Source organism: Glycine soja, chromosome 8 (genome assembly GCF_004193775.1).
Source record: "Glycine soja cultivar W05 chromosome 8, ASM419377v2, whole genome shotgun sequence".
In the NCBI taxonomy this organism is placed as follows: domain Eukaryota; kingdom Viridiplantae; phylum Streptophyta; class Magnoliopsida; order Fabales; family Fabaceae; genus Glycine; species Glycine soja.
Genome location: NC_041009.1, coordinates 15,189,016 through 15,205,086, shown reverse-complemented (window position 1 = coordinate 15,205,086; position 16,071 = coordinate 15,189,016). Strand labels below are relative to the sequence as shown.

The following is a 16,071-nucleotide window of genomic DNA, read 5'->3' as shown; positions in this document are numbered from 1 at the left end:
TGGGCCATTGCTAGATTCTGATTCATGAAGCTTCAGGCCCTCACGTCTGTTGACCTTAAAAAAGGGACCCCATACGCATAAATGCGAGATGGCGACAATAATATATAATAAGAAAGTTTTTATTATAATTTTGTAGGAAAGTGTTAATAAGTTCTTTAAAGTCTCACTTAAAAAAAAAAGTTCTTTTAATTATGTAACAGTGAGAATTTTTTTTATAGATTACGTATACTTTTTTATCGGAAACAATCAAGTTGGATAAAATAGGTATAAGTGTCAAAAAATAATCTATAGTAACAATTCATATGTTTGGAATATAAAAAATAGAGCGTATAATACTATAAGTATAATAATGATTCATATTTTTAAATATTATCAATACACTAAATATCACGATTTCTCTCTTCTATTTTTTATTCTTCAACAATTATTATGTCGAGATAAAGGTTAAGAAAATAATTTTAAATAATAATAATAACTTTATCTTAACTGAATTACTAAAATAGAAGCATAACCAAAAATGGAAGAAATAAGAGTCGTGGAAGGCAGTAAAATTACAGCATTATACGACAATGAGGTAGGAAAAACTAAAAAAGGGGAAACAAAATGGATACCTCCAACTCCAAGAGATGACTTGGTTAGTACTAAGCAAGAAGTCAAAAAATGATGAGGCACGCATAGAAATGTCATTCTCTGTTCTAATCATGTGATTTAGAAAAATGAATGAATTTTGGAGTGAGGGACAAGGAAATTCCAGAAGCTGAGAAAATGCTAAAAAAATGAAAGATGAAATGATGAGGCACGTCACGATGGATTTCATTTATGAAATGGATTAGTTCCACCTCCACATTACTCTCATATTGTCAAACCTCATGACTCGTGCAACTTCCTTTTTGCGGCTCATGCAAATCCATTCTCCACTTTATTCTATGCTTCTCTCATTTTCTATTCTATTCTAGTACCTAACACACATGCATGTACTATATTTTTTTCATTTAGTTCTAAACCATTTTTCTGTGATTTGTATCGTACAATGATGCGATAATTCTCACTATAACTCTGTTTTTTCATTGATCTAAACAATATATGTTCGGATAATTGGATTTCAAGTTAAAAGAACTCAAAAGTGTTTTTTTTTTTTTCTCTTCAAACAATACTTCGATTGTGTTTAGATAAAAGTTAGGAAAGTACATTTACAAATTCTAATACACAATTTCAAATTCCAATACACAAAATGAATAAGAACGAAATTATTATTTTGGGAGTAAAAATATTTTTGAACTTTCCCGACTTAAATATAACACGCTCTTCTTCCTTCTTTGTTTATTGTATTGGAATTCAAAAGAGTATTTTTCTAACTTTTATCTAAACATGTTCTGCAATATGCATTACAAGTTTGCTCAATTCATCATTGGATGATGGTCAAACGACAATAAGGTGATGAACCAAAATGCCATAGAGGAACAATACGATCGATTAGAATCCTAAGAGCAATTCTCTTTATGCCCCTTGAAAAGTAGAACCCCCAATCCACTTGCTCTCTTGCAAACAATTCATACGATCCTTCTACCTTTGCAATTTTTTCGATTGGTGTAAATTCTCTTTTTACTTTTTCTTCCTTAAAGTTTGAAATTTTTTAGTTTGTGTATGATACATTTTATATTTAGGTAAATATTTCAATTTATAATTTCAAAAAGACATATGAATTTGAGTTTTTTTAAAAAATAAAAATTTAAAATAATTTCATATTTTTTTATTTTTATATTTGAAAATAAAAATTATTTCATATTTTTATCAAAAACTTCCTGATATGAGATAAAAAATAATTCTCAAATAATCACCTATGATAATTAATTATATGATTTGATTCTTATATGTATTAATAGAATATTATTTTCATCTTATAAACAATTTTCACATTTATAAAATAATACTTTTTGATTTTATTAATTATATTTTTGGTGTTAGAAAAAAAATATAATAATATTTTACTAAAATAAATATTTGATCAAATTAAATTCTCTAGTTTAGTTTATGTAATTTTGTAAGTTTAATATTAAATCGATAATTAATTTATTAATGAAGATAGACAATGTCACGATTTCTCTCTTCTGTTATTTTTTCGAGAGTTTTGTTATCTCTCTTATAAGAGCGAAAGAAGAAGACTATCACGGATTGATTAATTAATTAGATAAAGATGAAAAGAAAACGATGAATCCCAATAATAACTTCAAGAGTAATTTAAAAAAAAAAAAAGATAACCAGGCAATAAATGCCTAAAGTATTTTCTTCCAATTTTACATCTTGACTCTAATCTTGCAAATAATGAATCTGAGTCTAATAGGTATACCAACCAATATTCAGCTCACGAGAACTTGGGGAATTTTTGAATGAATATTCAACTTTTCTGGACTAGTGCTGAATAACTTTTATCAAATACTGTACTTATTTATAAATAAGACACAAGTTAAAAATAATATTGATTGTGTTAATTATTTTTAAATTAAAAATATCTCTAATCTAATTAAAAGAAGAAAGATAATACATTAACAAATAATCAGAAAAGAGAAAATATCAATAATAATGATAATCTTAAAAAAAAAGTTATTAATTTAAGATAAATTTATTATTATTAATTAAATTAATTAATTTTCTTTTAATTTTTCATATATGTAATATTTTTTTAAAATTCTTTTTATTTGACTATCTCTTATTCTTAAATTTTTATTTTTAATACATGTTATAAGTATAAGTGAATTAAGAGATGATGGGATAAATTAATATAATATATTACATTTATAAAAAAAAAACATATTCAAACTTTGTTTTTCAACCAAAGGACCTATTGTAACATAATTTTGGACGATAATGATAAGATCTGAGAGATTAATTTGAAAAGGATGATTCTATATATATATATATATATATATATAAAAGGTTGAAAAGGATGCGTGAATGCAGGTGCAGGCAGATACATAGATAGATGGCATATTCATATTCTCTTTAGAGTGAGTTTGTATTCTGACTATGCTACGCACACACAAACACAAACACAAGAATTCTTTTGTCTCTTATCAGTATTTTCTTCCCCTGCGTTAAAGTTAAAGTTGCAATTCCTCTGTCTGTTCCTTCAATTCTTCAAATCCCGAAATTGTCATTTTTAATCTCGCTGCAAATTGCGCTCACGATTCTTTGCTTTCCTTCGAAACTCTCCCAAATCCCACTTCTTTCTCTCTCATAAATAAATTCGCCACCTTTGTATTTTTGCGTAACTGCTCTGCACCTTATTGATTCTTCTCTCTCTCTCCATTCTCCAATTCTCCATTTCGATCTGCAGCTCCCCGCTTTCAAAGCTCTGAAATTTCCGATTCGGGATGGAGAAATACGAGCTCGTGAAGGATATAGGATCTGGGAATTTCGGTGTGGCCAGGCTCATGCGACACAAAGACACCAAGGAGCTTGTTGCCATGAAATACATTGAACGGGGTCACAAGGTTTGCTTCTACTCTACTCCTTTCACTTTCACTCTAAATCCCCCTTTTTTTTTAAAAAAAAAATATCTTTTTTTTGTCTATTATTTATTAGTCCAAACACGATTCAAGTTAGTTAAGATAGCACATATACGTATGTGTATTATTATTATTATCATTATTATTATTATGTTTTGTTTTGTGATTATTTTTTTTAATTGATTGGTGTTTTCCAGATTGATGAGAATGTTGCGAGGGAAATCATAAACCATAGAAGTCTTCGGCACCCCAATATTATTCGGTTCAAGGAGGTTTGTACTGTACTGTACTCTGTGCATATGATATATATGATTCTTATTGTTGTGTTGTGGCTGAGGCCGAGAGTGAGTGCCATGTTTTTAGGTTGTTTAATATGTGATTTCAGTTTTGCAGGTGGTTCTGACTCCAACCCATCTGGGTATTGTTATGGAGTATGCGGCTGGTGGAGAGCTCTTTGAGAGGATTTGCAGTGCTGGAAGATTCAGCGAAGATGAGGTCGGTCATTTTTCAAATAAAATTATTTAAGAGTTTCCAAATTACAATGTTCTTAACCCAAGTCCCATTCAGCAAGGTCTCATGTTTGAACCTTGTGGATGAAAAAATTGTGGTTGAGAGGAAAAAAATGTGGTTGAGAGGGGAAAAACCCACTAAAGGTGGTCAGCCAAATTTTAACTGGCAAAGCCGATAGATACTCTATACCAATAACATAGTTTCAAAAAAAAAAATTTACAATTTCTTAACTGATTTTTTTTTTTCATTTTTTGAGTGGATATAAGGACCTCTGTTGAAAATGAAATGGCATTGTATCTCAAACAAATACTACTTGTTAAGATAACTGAAGTAACAAATTTTAGCTATTAAAATTTTGAGGCTTAACTACATTAATTTGTGAAGTTGTACTTTTTTCCCTTTCCTACTTGTTAAAGGCACACACAGCTGCTTTTCTTTCTTCCCCCACTTCATTCTTGGAACCAAGTGCTGGGGGATTCTATAGTTTGGTTCTCATTCTTGTTATCTCCTTTACGTTTCCAGGCTCGATATTTCTTCCAGCAGCTCATCTCAGGAGTTAGCTACTGTCATTCCATGGTGAATAGAATAATTATATTGAGTGTGGATTGTTTCTGCTGGTAATTTGTTTTTTTTTTTTTTGTTTCCTTTGTGATTATTTTCTTTGGAATTTTCATTCTTTTGTAGCAAATCTGTCATCGAGACTTGAAGCTGGAGAACACATTATTGGATGGCAGCCCAGCCCCACGGCTCAAAATTTGTGATTTTGGCTATTCTAAGGTTTGATTATGGAGTGATATCAACACCGATTGCTTTAATAAATTATTAAGTCATTTTTTTATAAGTTTTGCTTCTGATAACCTTTTATTTTCCAGTCATCTCTGCTTCATTCTAGGCCTAAGTCAACGGTGGGAACCCCGGCCTACATTGCACCTGAGGTTCTTTCACGTAGAGAGTATGATGGAAAGGTAATTTTGTTTCTATCATTGTATAAGATTAAGAATGCCATGGAATGGTTCAACACGTAGGGATTTCTCATAGGATGATAATAATAATTTCCATTGGCACAAGGTCTTTAAGCAAATTTAGTTATGCTTGATGTGTCACATGCAATTACATATTTGAAATTGTGCATTATGCACATGACTTGATGTGTCCACATTTAACTAGCTGAATAATATGGACAAAATAGTATGTGTGAATTGGGTAGTTTATGATGCAATATCTGTAGCACAGGTGTTGGCCACAGATAGATTAAATCTTTCTTGATGAGTTTTCTGTGTATGATACATCAATGATGTTCATTTTCTAGTTCTTCTATGCTGTTTTGTTTCTGCTCAGTTAGCAGATGTATGGTCCTGTGGAGTGACTCTTTATGTAATGCTGGTGGGAGCATACCCATTTGAAGACCAAGAGGATCCCAAAAATTTCAGGAAAACCATCAATGTACTTTTTTTAGTTGTTTTTTTTTTCATCTCAGTTGATTAATTTATAAACTGTGTACACTTTCTGACTCTTAACATTCTTATACAGCGAATTATGGCTGTTCAATACAAGATTCCAGACTACGTTCACATATCTCAAGACTGTAGACATCTTCTATCTCGCATTTTTGTGGCAAATCCAGCTAGGGTATGCACATACTACCTGCACATGATATTCACTAGAAGTTAGCTCATAATTGTTCAACAATTTCATAATCATAGTTTTGTTTTGTAGTGGTCTTTTCAGTCATTTGCTAAGTTTCAGACATGTCCTATAATGAAGTGTAGTGCTAAATTTCACTCTATATTGTGATTTACTGCAGAGAATCACCATTAAGGAAATCAAGTCCCACCCATGGTTTGTAAAGAACTTGCCCAGAGAATTAACAGAAGTAGCTCAAGCTGCCTACTACAGAAAAGAAAACCCAACCTTTTCTCTTCAGAGTATAGAGGACATCATGAATATTGTTGAGGAGGCCAAGGCTCCACCTCCAGCATCCAGGTCAATTGGAGGATTTGGCTGGGGAGGGGAGGAAGAAGAAGAGGATGAAACAAAAGAAGCAGTGGCTGAGACTGAAGAAGATGAGTACGAAAAGAGAGTCAAGGAAGCACAAGCAAGTGGGGAATTTCATGTCAGTTAAAAAGTGCTTATTTTTAGATAGAGAGCAATTGATTCTTGGTTTCCTTTGCACTTAGCTAAGTTCAACTAAGGTGAGTGTGTTTTGCTCGTATGTATAAAATTAAGTTTTCCGCATGGGACATATAGTTTAATAAATGGCTGTACATTTTTTTAAGGTTGTGCATGGTAAGGTTGTGCATGGTTGTTAATTGTGATCATATTATAAGTATTATTAACCTGTCCCTTTTGCTCTCCATCCCTCTCTTCTCCCTATTTATCTCACAGTAGGGATTTAGGGACATATGCTTTTGTTTGGAGGTCAAAATGCTAGGTGTAGTGTCTTCTTGTATCCGTTTCCTTTCCCTTTGGTTTAGTTTTCAGGCCTTAAAGAGCTTCCTGTGTTAAATCTGGTTTTTTGACTATGCTAGTAGTGATGCCTGTTTCAGTTTGTAGCAATATGTTTCTCAGCTATATAATAACCGACTTGACGTCTTGGAAAGCAAAATATAGTTTAGTTCAAGTTCAACATAACTTTTTAACGCAACAAACTGTTTTACTTGTATGATATTTTGTTATTTACCAAAAGTACACAACTCTGAAGTTTTTAATTTGAACGCAAGTGAAAAGGGTCAGTGTTGTTGTACCGATTCATACTTATTTTTATATCAAGAATCTCTTACACCAAGCAAGCAACCTTATAGACAAAGCTCGCACGTCCCATTCGAATCGAGAGAAAGAAATAACAAAATAGACAATTGACAAGGGTGTTAACAAGTCTGAGCTAAAGGGCATTTTGTTTTACGTTTTGTGCGTAAAAAACAACTTTTTTGACATTCAGCTAAAAAAAAGTTTTTATTCGATAAATACTCTATTTAGTTAACGTTTTAGAGAAATTATTAAGTAACAATAAAATATTACATATATATAAGAAAGAAATTAATGCCTTCGAAGATAAGATCGAATCAATTATGTAAGTTTGATCTTTGGTGGAAACATTTTTTTATCAAACTTTATTTATTTTTTCTAGCCGAAGAATTAGTTAAAATTTATTGTTTCGAATGAATTGGAGGATTAAGACAAAAAAAAATTATTACATACTCCTTATGTCTCTAACTATAAGATGTTGTCCCTTTTTATAAGATTTGTTATTCTTATTTTTTAGAAACATTAATTATTTTTTCATATATATTATTAATTATTTTCTCTTAAAATATTAATAAGATGTAATTAAGTGAATATAGAGATAAGAAAAAAAAATTAAAAAAAATAATACAAGTAATCAATAAATTTAATATGATTAACTAAATTAAATTTCTTAAAAAATGTGAATTAGTTAAAAGATTTTATAATTAAGGATAGAGGGAGAATATATGATTCCAATTTCAATTAATCTTTATGTGATATACAAAATTTTCAATTTATGAAAAAAAGAATAATCAATTACGCGAGTAGTAAAAATTAGTAGAAACTATAATTCTCTCATCACCTAAAATAACTTTGATATTCGGATTCGAGGGCAATATATCATTGGAAAACGGCAGTGTTGAAAATTGTCTGATCGATAATACTGCTAGCACAGTTGAAAAACAAAATGCGAAGCAGAATAATTTTCGCGAACAATCAAACCATTATTTGTAAATCAACAGGTACGAACATCCAACATAGGCAAATGAATGAGCCTCCAAATGTTTTGTTCTGCCCCAGTATCGAGCAATGCATAAACTACTTAATTGGTATGTTGTGTAAGTTTAGCACGGTGCCGAAAAGAATATGCAGTTGTATATTTCCATCCTAGAGGCAAAAGCAACTACAACTTTAGTAATCACTTCCTTGACTAGAAAGAACCAAGCAAAATTGCTCCCACATTCTAATATATTCATTGTATCAACAATGCTGCCTAACTTACTAATGCGTGCAAGTTTCTTGTCTCAGTCAAAATGCATTCCCTGTCAAATAGAGCAGAAACAACAGCAACCCCATTGAGATTTGGTGCACCAAGTTTCATGACTTCACGTGCATTTGACAGACCAATGCCACCAATTGCAACCACAGGAAGTGTAGAGGCCAGGCATACTTCCTTCAAGCCTTCTAAGCCTATAGTACGATTATTTGCCTTTGTATTAGTTGGATAAACACCACCACAACCAATGTAATCAGCACCATCAATCCATGCTTGGTGGGCTTGCTCAGGCGTCTTGCACGATACACCAATTATCTTTTCAGGACCAAGGAGAGTTCTAGCAAGACGTGCAGGCATGTCAGACTGACCAACATGAACACCATCAGCATCACAAGCAAGGGCCACATCTATACGATCATTTATAAGTAAAGGTACTCCATAGGAATGGCATATTTCGAGGCACACTTTGGCAGCTTCAAGAAAATCTCGTGTCTCAGCATCCTTCTCCCTGAAAAGTCATTGACGTAAATCAGGATAAAATAATTTGTGCCTGTTGAAATTGTGGAGATTTAGGTATTGACTGAGGAAAAGGAGAGAATAAGGACTGAATATTATGTTGTGTTTCTAAGTGATCCAGAAGACAACATTACTCTCCGTTTATATGTGTAGTAGACTTTCAATCCTGGTTAAATAATAAAACAAGATATTTTGGATGTTTTACATTTAATGTAACAATGCCTGCAGTTAAGTCCTAATAGGAAGTAAAAATCAAACATGCATCATCAGACACTTCAAATAAAGTGACAAAATAAACATTTCTAAATTCAATTAATATTAGTAATCACAGACAAATAATGATCAGGCAATCATTGGCCTGAGGATTAACTTTATAAATTGGTATTTGGTAGTCAAGGCACAACATGAATTATAGTCTCAGCGGAATGTTTTCTTTAGAAGATAGCCTAATGATACCCTATCTGTTTTCATGGAAGGCACAATGTTAGATAGCCAGCCAGAGATGTTTAGGTTAAGTAACAGGTTAAGCCGAGCTGAGATATGATCAAAGAAAGAAATGGAGTAGACAGATTTTGGTGGTGATAAAATTAGCTGAATGAGATTAGTTGATTTCAAACAGTTAAAGGCAGCACCACAAGAAAGTTTGCAAGACAAACTTCAACAAGATCTGCATGCAGTAATGCAGCTTAAACTGTTTTGATATAAATATCAAGTGGAATATAGCATGTACTTTGCAGAGTTTTTTCTTATCCCCTGTATTTAATTGCCCGTGCAAGAGATGAGGAATCTGGACAAAATAATAGAAAAGAATTATTCCTGGCGTAATAGCTAGCTAGAGTTCAACTGTTCAGCCAAGAAATTGAACACCTGACTCTACTGGATGTTTAATCATTTTTCTTCTTGTATTGAGCAGAGAAGGGAATGAAAGAGAAGGAAATACAAGAAACAAAATAGTGCTATTAATTTCCAGATCTTTAGGATAGTCTGCTTGGCATATTAAACCATGGAGAATTATATCTGCTATCAAATACTGATGGCAAGAATCTCAGATATTCGCTAACACGTGTAGGATAGTACAAAAAAAGTAAAACATATTTGAAGAAGCAAACCTTAATTGAACAATGGTAGCACCTCCTTCTACAGCAGCCTTAACAGCTTCAGCAATAGAACGGCCCCACTTCCTATTCATAGCCGAATCCGTTACAGCATATAACAGCAAGTCATTTGGATTGAACCTATTCAGCCTACAAGAACTCTGGTTGATATTAAGTGCCAAAAAATGGTCAAAAGGGCCTTGAGCTCCATTTCCAATTGTCATATCTCTACTATAATCCAAGGCAGCCTCAATAAAATGTTTAGCTGTCTGCCAGAATCCAAATATGTAAAAATATTACAATTATACCATAGTCCATCTTTCAATTTCTTTTATTTATCGAGTGAAAAGAAGGGAGTAAATCATGGGCATTGCCCAATGAGATCCTTCAATATTAATATGAATTCAATTGAGATAGTTGAACAAACCTTAACTGCAGAAAGCATTGATGAACCCTTTGCCAGCTCTGCTGCTATGCATGATGCCAAGGTACAACCAGTACCATGACTATTGCGAGTATTTACACGCGGTGAACACAGCTCGTAGAACTCCTCACCTGCAAAACTCAAGACCTAGAAATTGAGTTCATTTTTAACAAAGATTTGGACATACATAGGCATGGCAACGGGACGGGTCGGGACCAGATTTTGCTTACCCCACCCCTGCCCTCGACTCCCCATTCCCCCCGCCCCTGAAACCCTACGGGAGTGTAGATTTACCCCATCCCCGCCCCTGACGGGGTCGGATTTTCCTCGTCCCGCTCCCGCCCCCGACATGCTTATAAAATTCTATAAAAATTATAATTTTTCATAGAATGAAAAATACAATTTTAAATAACAATCATAACATATTTTTAGATTGTACATGACAACATAAAATCCAATCCAACAGTAGCATAAAATTCAATCCAATAGTTTCATGTTTTAGTGTGTTATATATATGTAATGATATTTTTTTAAATTAATTATTAGCGGGACGGATTCGGGTTGGATATTAATAATCCCATCCCCGAACCCGACTTTGGCTGTCGGGGAAAATCCGACCCCGGTCAACTCGGGTTTCTCCCGTCAAAATCGGGGCGGGCCCCACGGGTTCGGGCCCCATTGCCATGCCTAAACATACATTAGCAAAAAGTAAAGGAAAGAAGTTGCTATGTCTCAGATTTTGTTTAATTTTTGGGGAAACATTGTGTCTCAGAATTAAAGACTTGAATCTCACCATCAAAGAATACATCAATAGCATCTAACGAATTAGGGAGGTCACCACCCTTGACAAGTACATTCCTGCAATGAAAATTAAGAATCAGTAAAATCACAATACTCTGAAGTTGAAGGTTTTTTTATATTTATTATTATGACCTAGGAAGGAAGGAAGCAAAGCAATTGTTGGGCATCATTACTTTAGGGAAACAATTTAATCATCTAGTTTGTGCAGGTCAATATAAACAGTGGTATGATAAGCACAGAATGTATTCTCAACTCCAAAAGTACTACTACTAAGGCCCTCAGTAATTATTTCCTCACAGTTTGAACTTCGTCAAAAATATGAAATGAAATTTTAAAAGGTCCATGAATCATATTGTAAAGTTCAAGCTTTACCAAACAAGCAGTTTAAGGTTGGAAGTCTACTACTCATGCAGCTAAGTTTTGCTAAAGGAAAAAACTTCTTTGATATTAATCTAAGTTTCTTAAAGCATAGACAAAAAATTATGAGTAAACAGTAAGAGACAAAAAATAGTTTTAAAACATTACTTGGTTAGACTGGAAGAACCAAATATATTAAAGAGCCACAAACCTAGGACCCAAATCATGTATCAATTTGGCAGCAGTGCGCATGTCAGAAACTGATTTCAGCGGCACACCACCAAGTAAAACTGATGCCTCTTTTATATTTGGGGTTACAATGTCAGTCATGGGAAGCAGCTCCTCCCTGCACTCAGGATCCAATAAATAAGTGGAGCCAATTTCCTACAGTTTTATTGATAAATCTGAATTTTGAAATAATTTTAGAAACAGTAACAAAGATGAAAAATAAAATTGAATTTTGAATATATCATTGTTTTAATGTTATCCACCAATAACTGAAAAAACCAAGAGACATAATTTGAATCTAGATCCTGTTGTGAAGACTGAAGAATATGAATAATACTTTGATGTGAAACAGATACAGAACAGTTCAAGTTCAGAAACACATACAGAAATCCAGCAAGAACGGAAGGACCAACAAGTACATCCCCACTGGTAGATATCATGACAGGATCAACCACAAGAGCTGCCTTCAGCCAAGACGAAGAAAGCATAGAAGTCACTCCAATTGCAATTAAATACTCCCTCTAGTCTTGATAAAAAGACATACTTCACACTTATTAAGAAAATTAGTTAATTTCATTAAATTGTGTCATTTCCAATTAAGAAAATAAACATTTTTTATAAACTATCCTTCAGTGGAACTTGATATCAAGCATAAAAAAAGTCTTTGACCTTATAAAATGAAGGATATTTTGGAGATAGTCTGATTAAATAAGACATAGGTAATTGAGATTTGCTTATATTTGAGACAAAAAAAATAAGACACTTTTGTTGCTTATATATTTGAGACAGGAGGGAGTACTAAACAGGGAAGCAATTTTTGAACAAGTGAATTAATACCTTTGATGGGAAATTTCCTAAGGGTCTGACAAAGGACCTTGACTATATTAAGAGAGGGCAGCATGCCTGTTTTGACCTAGAGACATAGCAACACAACATTAGCAATCCATAACATGCTGGAAATTATAGGAGTTGCAGACAGTCATTAGTTAGACTCATGGTTTTAAATAGCGGTCCACGACCGCTATTTAAAACATTAGTTAGACTTACGACATGAACATGCATATCAGAGAGCACAGAGTGCAACTGGTCTGCCACAAAATCCTCAGGTAGAATGTTGAGTCCTTGAACCCCAGCAGTGTTCTGAGCAGTAACAGCAGTAATGACAGTGGAACAGTAGACACGGCGAGCCGCACAAGTCTTAAGATCAGCTTGGATTCCAGCACCACCCCCAGAATCAGACCCAGCAACACTCAGCACGTGTGGGATTGAATTCATATTCATATCTGCTGCTTCTGCTTGCACCCTTACTACACTTGTTGGATTCTTTGGATGAACTGAATTCCAAAATGGGAACCTCATAAACGGTGCTGCCTGCCATGACAAGGAACACATGTTTCATACACGTACCGACGACAAGTTATGAATTATCTATCTTAAATCTTATCTTGTGTTGTTCAATGATTTTGGGTTTGTTATTGTTGAATGAGTGACATGATATTATATTCATGAGAAAAAAAGTGAAGTGGTGAATGAATCCTTACTTACCTGAGGCTGAGGCTGAGGCTGAGCACCGCAACACATACAAAGCAGCTGAGTCGCCATTAGCTTCAGACCGCATAATTAATCATCTTCTGACTTATATCTATCCATCCAACAAATTTGCCCTTTTGGCCTTTTCATTCATTTGACCTAACTTTAATCACGGGATTAAGTTTTGTTTGGATGGATGCGTGAAAGTTACAGCACTGAGATAATAAAATACAGTAATAATTGATACTATTAAGATAATGAAATAGAGAGAAAAACTGATAAAGGAATCAAAATTCATATATACTGTATTAAATTAAATTAATTTTAGTCGTGCAGAATTAAATTTAGAAAAAGCTGCTGTTTTTTTTTCCTTCTAGATTTCACCTAATTACACTTTTATTTTCTTTAGGTTTCAAAAATTAGACTTACTTATTTAAAAGATCTCAAGGCCTCATGATAATTTTTTTTATCCATTATATTTTTTCATTGTTTCATTTAATACACTAAGAACTCGTTTGGTAGTCAATACAGAATATGATAAAATAAGATATATGAACACCAAATGATAGATAAGAGTATGATTAACTTTAATTCTATCCAATGTGTTTGGTATGCAATATGATACGAACCAAAGAATGATAGAAAATGACAACAATGCTGATGATAACAATGATGATGATGTGGTAATAGTTATGGTGGTGACAATGACAATGGTGATTACAATGGCAGTAATAACAGTGACGATGGTGACAATGATGATAATAGTAATAATTAGAGTATTGACAATGACAACGGCGGTGGTTACGGCAATAGTAGCAACGGTGGTAGTGATTGTTATGACGGTGATGGATGATGGTGGTTGCTATGATGGAGATGGATATGGTTGTAGTGACGGTGACGACAACGACAATGCTGAGAGTGATGGTGACGACAACGGCAATGATGATAGGATTGACGAAGGTGGTAGTGGTGGCATGAGCCAATTAGAGGGAGAGAGAGGAAGAGATAGCGACTATCCTATCCAATTACTTCCTAACTCAGTTCCCCCTATAAGATAAGAAATACACAACCCAAACAGGATAGGATAGATAATAAGATAAATAAATCATATCATGTTGGTGCACCAAACAAACAATATATTAACATGATATGATAATTATTTCATCCAACAAACTAGTCCTAAGTTTTAAAAGTTGCATTTTGTTGCTTTGAGTTTTTAAAGTGTCTCATTTTGGTTATTGCTTCCGATTCGGCTAGCAAACCAAATGTTAGTATCGTGTTAACACTTAGATTTTAAAATAATTAATTAATATAGTGACAGCTAAAAATATTGACTATCTCTGTTTTATTTTTAAGATTAAAAATCACAAAAAAAAAATCATTTCCTTCAACCAAGATTGAGAACTACCACCCAAGTTATATCTTCTTCCTTTTTCTTTCTTCTTCGTCATAGACCACCATCACTACCACCACGACAACATCATCAAAGAAAGCCAACCATGACAACATAATCGAAGGACAACAACATCCGTAACCGTAACGACAACGATAAACTCTTCCCAACTAACAGGACGACACCATCGAACCACCCTCCGTTTCTCAATTTAGAAAATCACAAATTGCCCTCCCTTTCTCAGATTTGGAAAATCACAAATTGTCCTCTATTTCTTAGATTTGAAAATTGCGAGTTCCGTTAGCCCAAATATACACGCAGAACCACCTCTCCCTCTAACCTCATAGTTGGTGCACGCCACCAACAACTCCCACGCGCCTTCACTTAACTGAAGAACCACCGTCAATCATTGTGCATGTCATCGCGTGATAGTGTTGAGGAAAACAATTTGATAATGAACAATGGTAATGGTATTTGGATGATTCCATCATCTTTCTTGTGAGATCTCTCTTTTTTCTTAAATAGTGATGATTTTTAATTGTATGGTAAAATAATTATTTTTAAAGTTAAGTGTTAACAAAAGATTAATGTTTCAATCGAAAAATTGAAAAAAAAACATCAAAATAGACCAAAATGAAACTTGTGAATTTAATATATCAGAACAAAACAATTATAAAATATAATAATAAAAAAGTTATATTAAGCCAAGATTCAATTACCTCAACAAAAGTAAAAAGAGTTTTTAAAATAAAAAGTGAAATGTAAACGGAATAAATCTCAATTTTTTCTTAAAATTTTAATGGTTAAAAAGTTAACAAACCACTAACTTCTCGCATGAAACCATTTATTTTTCTTTCTTTAATCTTTTTTATATTGATGAAACCATTTATTTTCACTTGCGTAAAATTCATGCTCATGTTTATTGGAACATTATTACAAATTTTATTTATTATTTCATCTCACTATATTGTTTACTAGTTAATATGAGTTTTTTTATTCGTAAAAATTAAAGATGAGTATCAAAATTTTACAACTGAATCTGATTGTTAATCGGATAGAACTAGATTAATATGAAATCCCAAGAAAATGTTGAATTGAAGAAAAAAAATAATGTTCCAATAAATGCGTAACAAAAAGTTCAATTTTTTTGAAAAATATTTATTATACTAAAAATGTCAAAAATATTAATGTACGGAAGAATGCAAAATATTTAATACCTTTGAAATAAAATTCAAACTTTAAAGTATTTAATACTTTATAAAAATATAATTTAAAATATTTAATATATTAAATATATTATTTTAATACGACATACTCATAAACACTCAATAAAACATTGTTAAATAAATTATAATTTTTTGACAAAAATTGTAGTATTTGTATACTCACAAGCTCAAAATACATTTATTTTTCAAAAAAGAAAATACCAACCCACACATATTGGTTGCTCTCTTAATAATGTTGTTCTTGGAAATTATGAAATTGTAATACCAAAAAAAGCAATCTTATATTTATTTATTTGAGTAATTATTAGATATTCTGTACATTTTTTAAATGAAGTTAATAAATTTAATTATAGTGAATTTTCTCAAATAAGGAAAAAATTCTTAAAAATTACAATAAATTATATTAAAAATATGTTTATAACGGTTTTTTTTATAAAATATATATTTTTTTCATTTCTTTAATAATTATCATCCTTTTAAAAAAAA

The 16,071-nt window shown here is 32.5% G+C and overlaps 2 protein-coding genes across 3 annotated transcripts; one reads left to right on the top strand and one right to left on the bottom strand.

Annotated features, from left to right (window-relative positions):
* The first annotated feature begins 2,902 nt into the window (after positions 1–2,902).
* Positions 2,903–6,370, top strand: LOC114422270 (serine/threonine-protein kinase SRK2A-like). Of its 2 annotated transcripts, XM_028388544.1 has the most exons (10): positions 2,903–3,005; positions 3,335–3,491; positions 3,704–3,778; positions 3,900–4,001; positions 4,539–4,592; positions 4,701–4,793; positions 4,889–4,981; positions 5,355–5,459; positions 5,547–5,645; positions 5,821–6,370. In XM_028388544.1, exons 2-10 carry the CDS (start codon positions 3,372–3,374, stop codon positions 6,136–6,138), a joined length of 1,059 nt encoding a protein of 352 aa, XP_028244345.1. In that variant the 5' UTR covers positions 2,903–3,005; positions 3,335–3,371; the 3' UTR covers positions 6,139–6,370. The 2 variants fall into 2 exon arrangements, with proteins under 2 accessions (XP_028244345.1, XP_028244346.1); XM_028388545.1 differs by lacking the exons at positions 2,903–3,005; positions 3,335–3,491 and having other exon boundaries at positions 3,892–4,001.
* Positions 6,371–7,708: 1,338 nt separating this feature from the next.
* Positions 7,709–13,120, bottom strand: LOC114422268 (thiamine biosynthetic bifunctional enzyme TH1, chloroplastic-like). Its single transcript, XM_028388543.1, has 9 exons — positions 12,982–13,120; positions 12,484–12,807; positions 12,274–12,349; positions 11,821–11,896; positions 11,420–11,554; positions 10,844–10,908; positions 10,054–10,181; positions 9,642–9,895; positions 7,709–8,524 (listed from the first exon to the last, which is right to left on the bottom strand). Exons 1-9 carry the CDS (start codon positions 13,036–13,038, stop codon positions 8,014–8,016), a joined length of 1,626 nt encoding a protein of 541 aa, XP_028244344.1. The 5' UTR covers positions 13,039–13,120; the 3' UTR covers positions 7,709–8,013.
* Positions 13,121–16,071: the final 2,951 nt, after the last annotated feature.

Bases quoted from the DNA above. Each gene is read 5' to 3' on its own strand.
- LOC114422268 (XM_028388543.1), bottom strand. From the start codon at position 13,038: ATGGCGACTCAGCTGCTTTGTATGTGTTGCGGTGCTCAGCCTCAGCCT. The intron at 12,350-12,483 runs GTAAGTCTAACT...CTATGTCTCTAG, and splicing joins CTGATATGCATGTTCATGTC to GTCAAAACAGGCATGCTGCC. The intron at 8,525-9,641 runs GTTTGCTTCTTC...ATGACTTTTCAG, and splicing joins GCTACCATTGTTCAATTAAG to GGAGAAGGATGCTGAGACAC.
- LOC114422270 (XM_028388544.1), top strand. From the start codon at position 3,372: ATGGAGAAATACGAGCTCGTGAAGGATATAGGATCTGGGAATTTCGGT. The intron at 3,779-3,899 runs GTTTGTACTGTA...TCAGTTTTGCAG, and splicing joins ATATTATTCGGTTCAAGGAG to GTGGTTCTGACTCCAACCCA. The intron at 5,646-5,820 runs GTATGCACATAC...GATTTACTGCAG, and splicing joins TTGTGGCAAATCCAGCTAGG to AGAATCACCATTAAGGAAAT.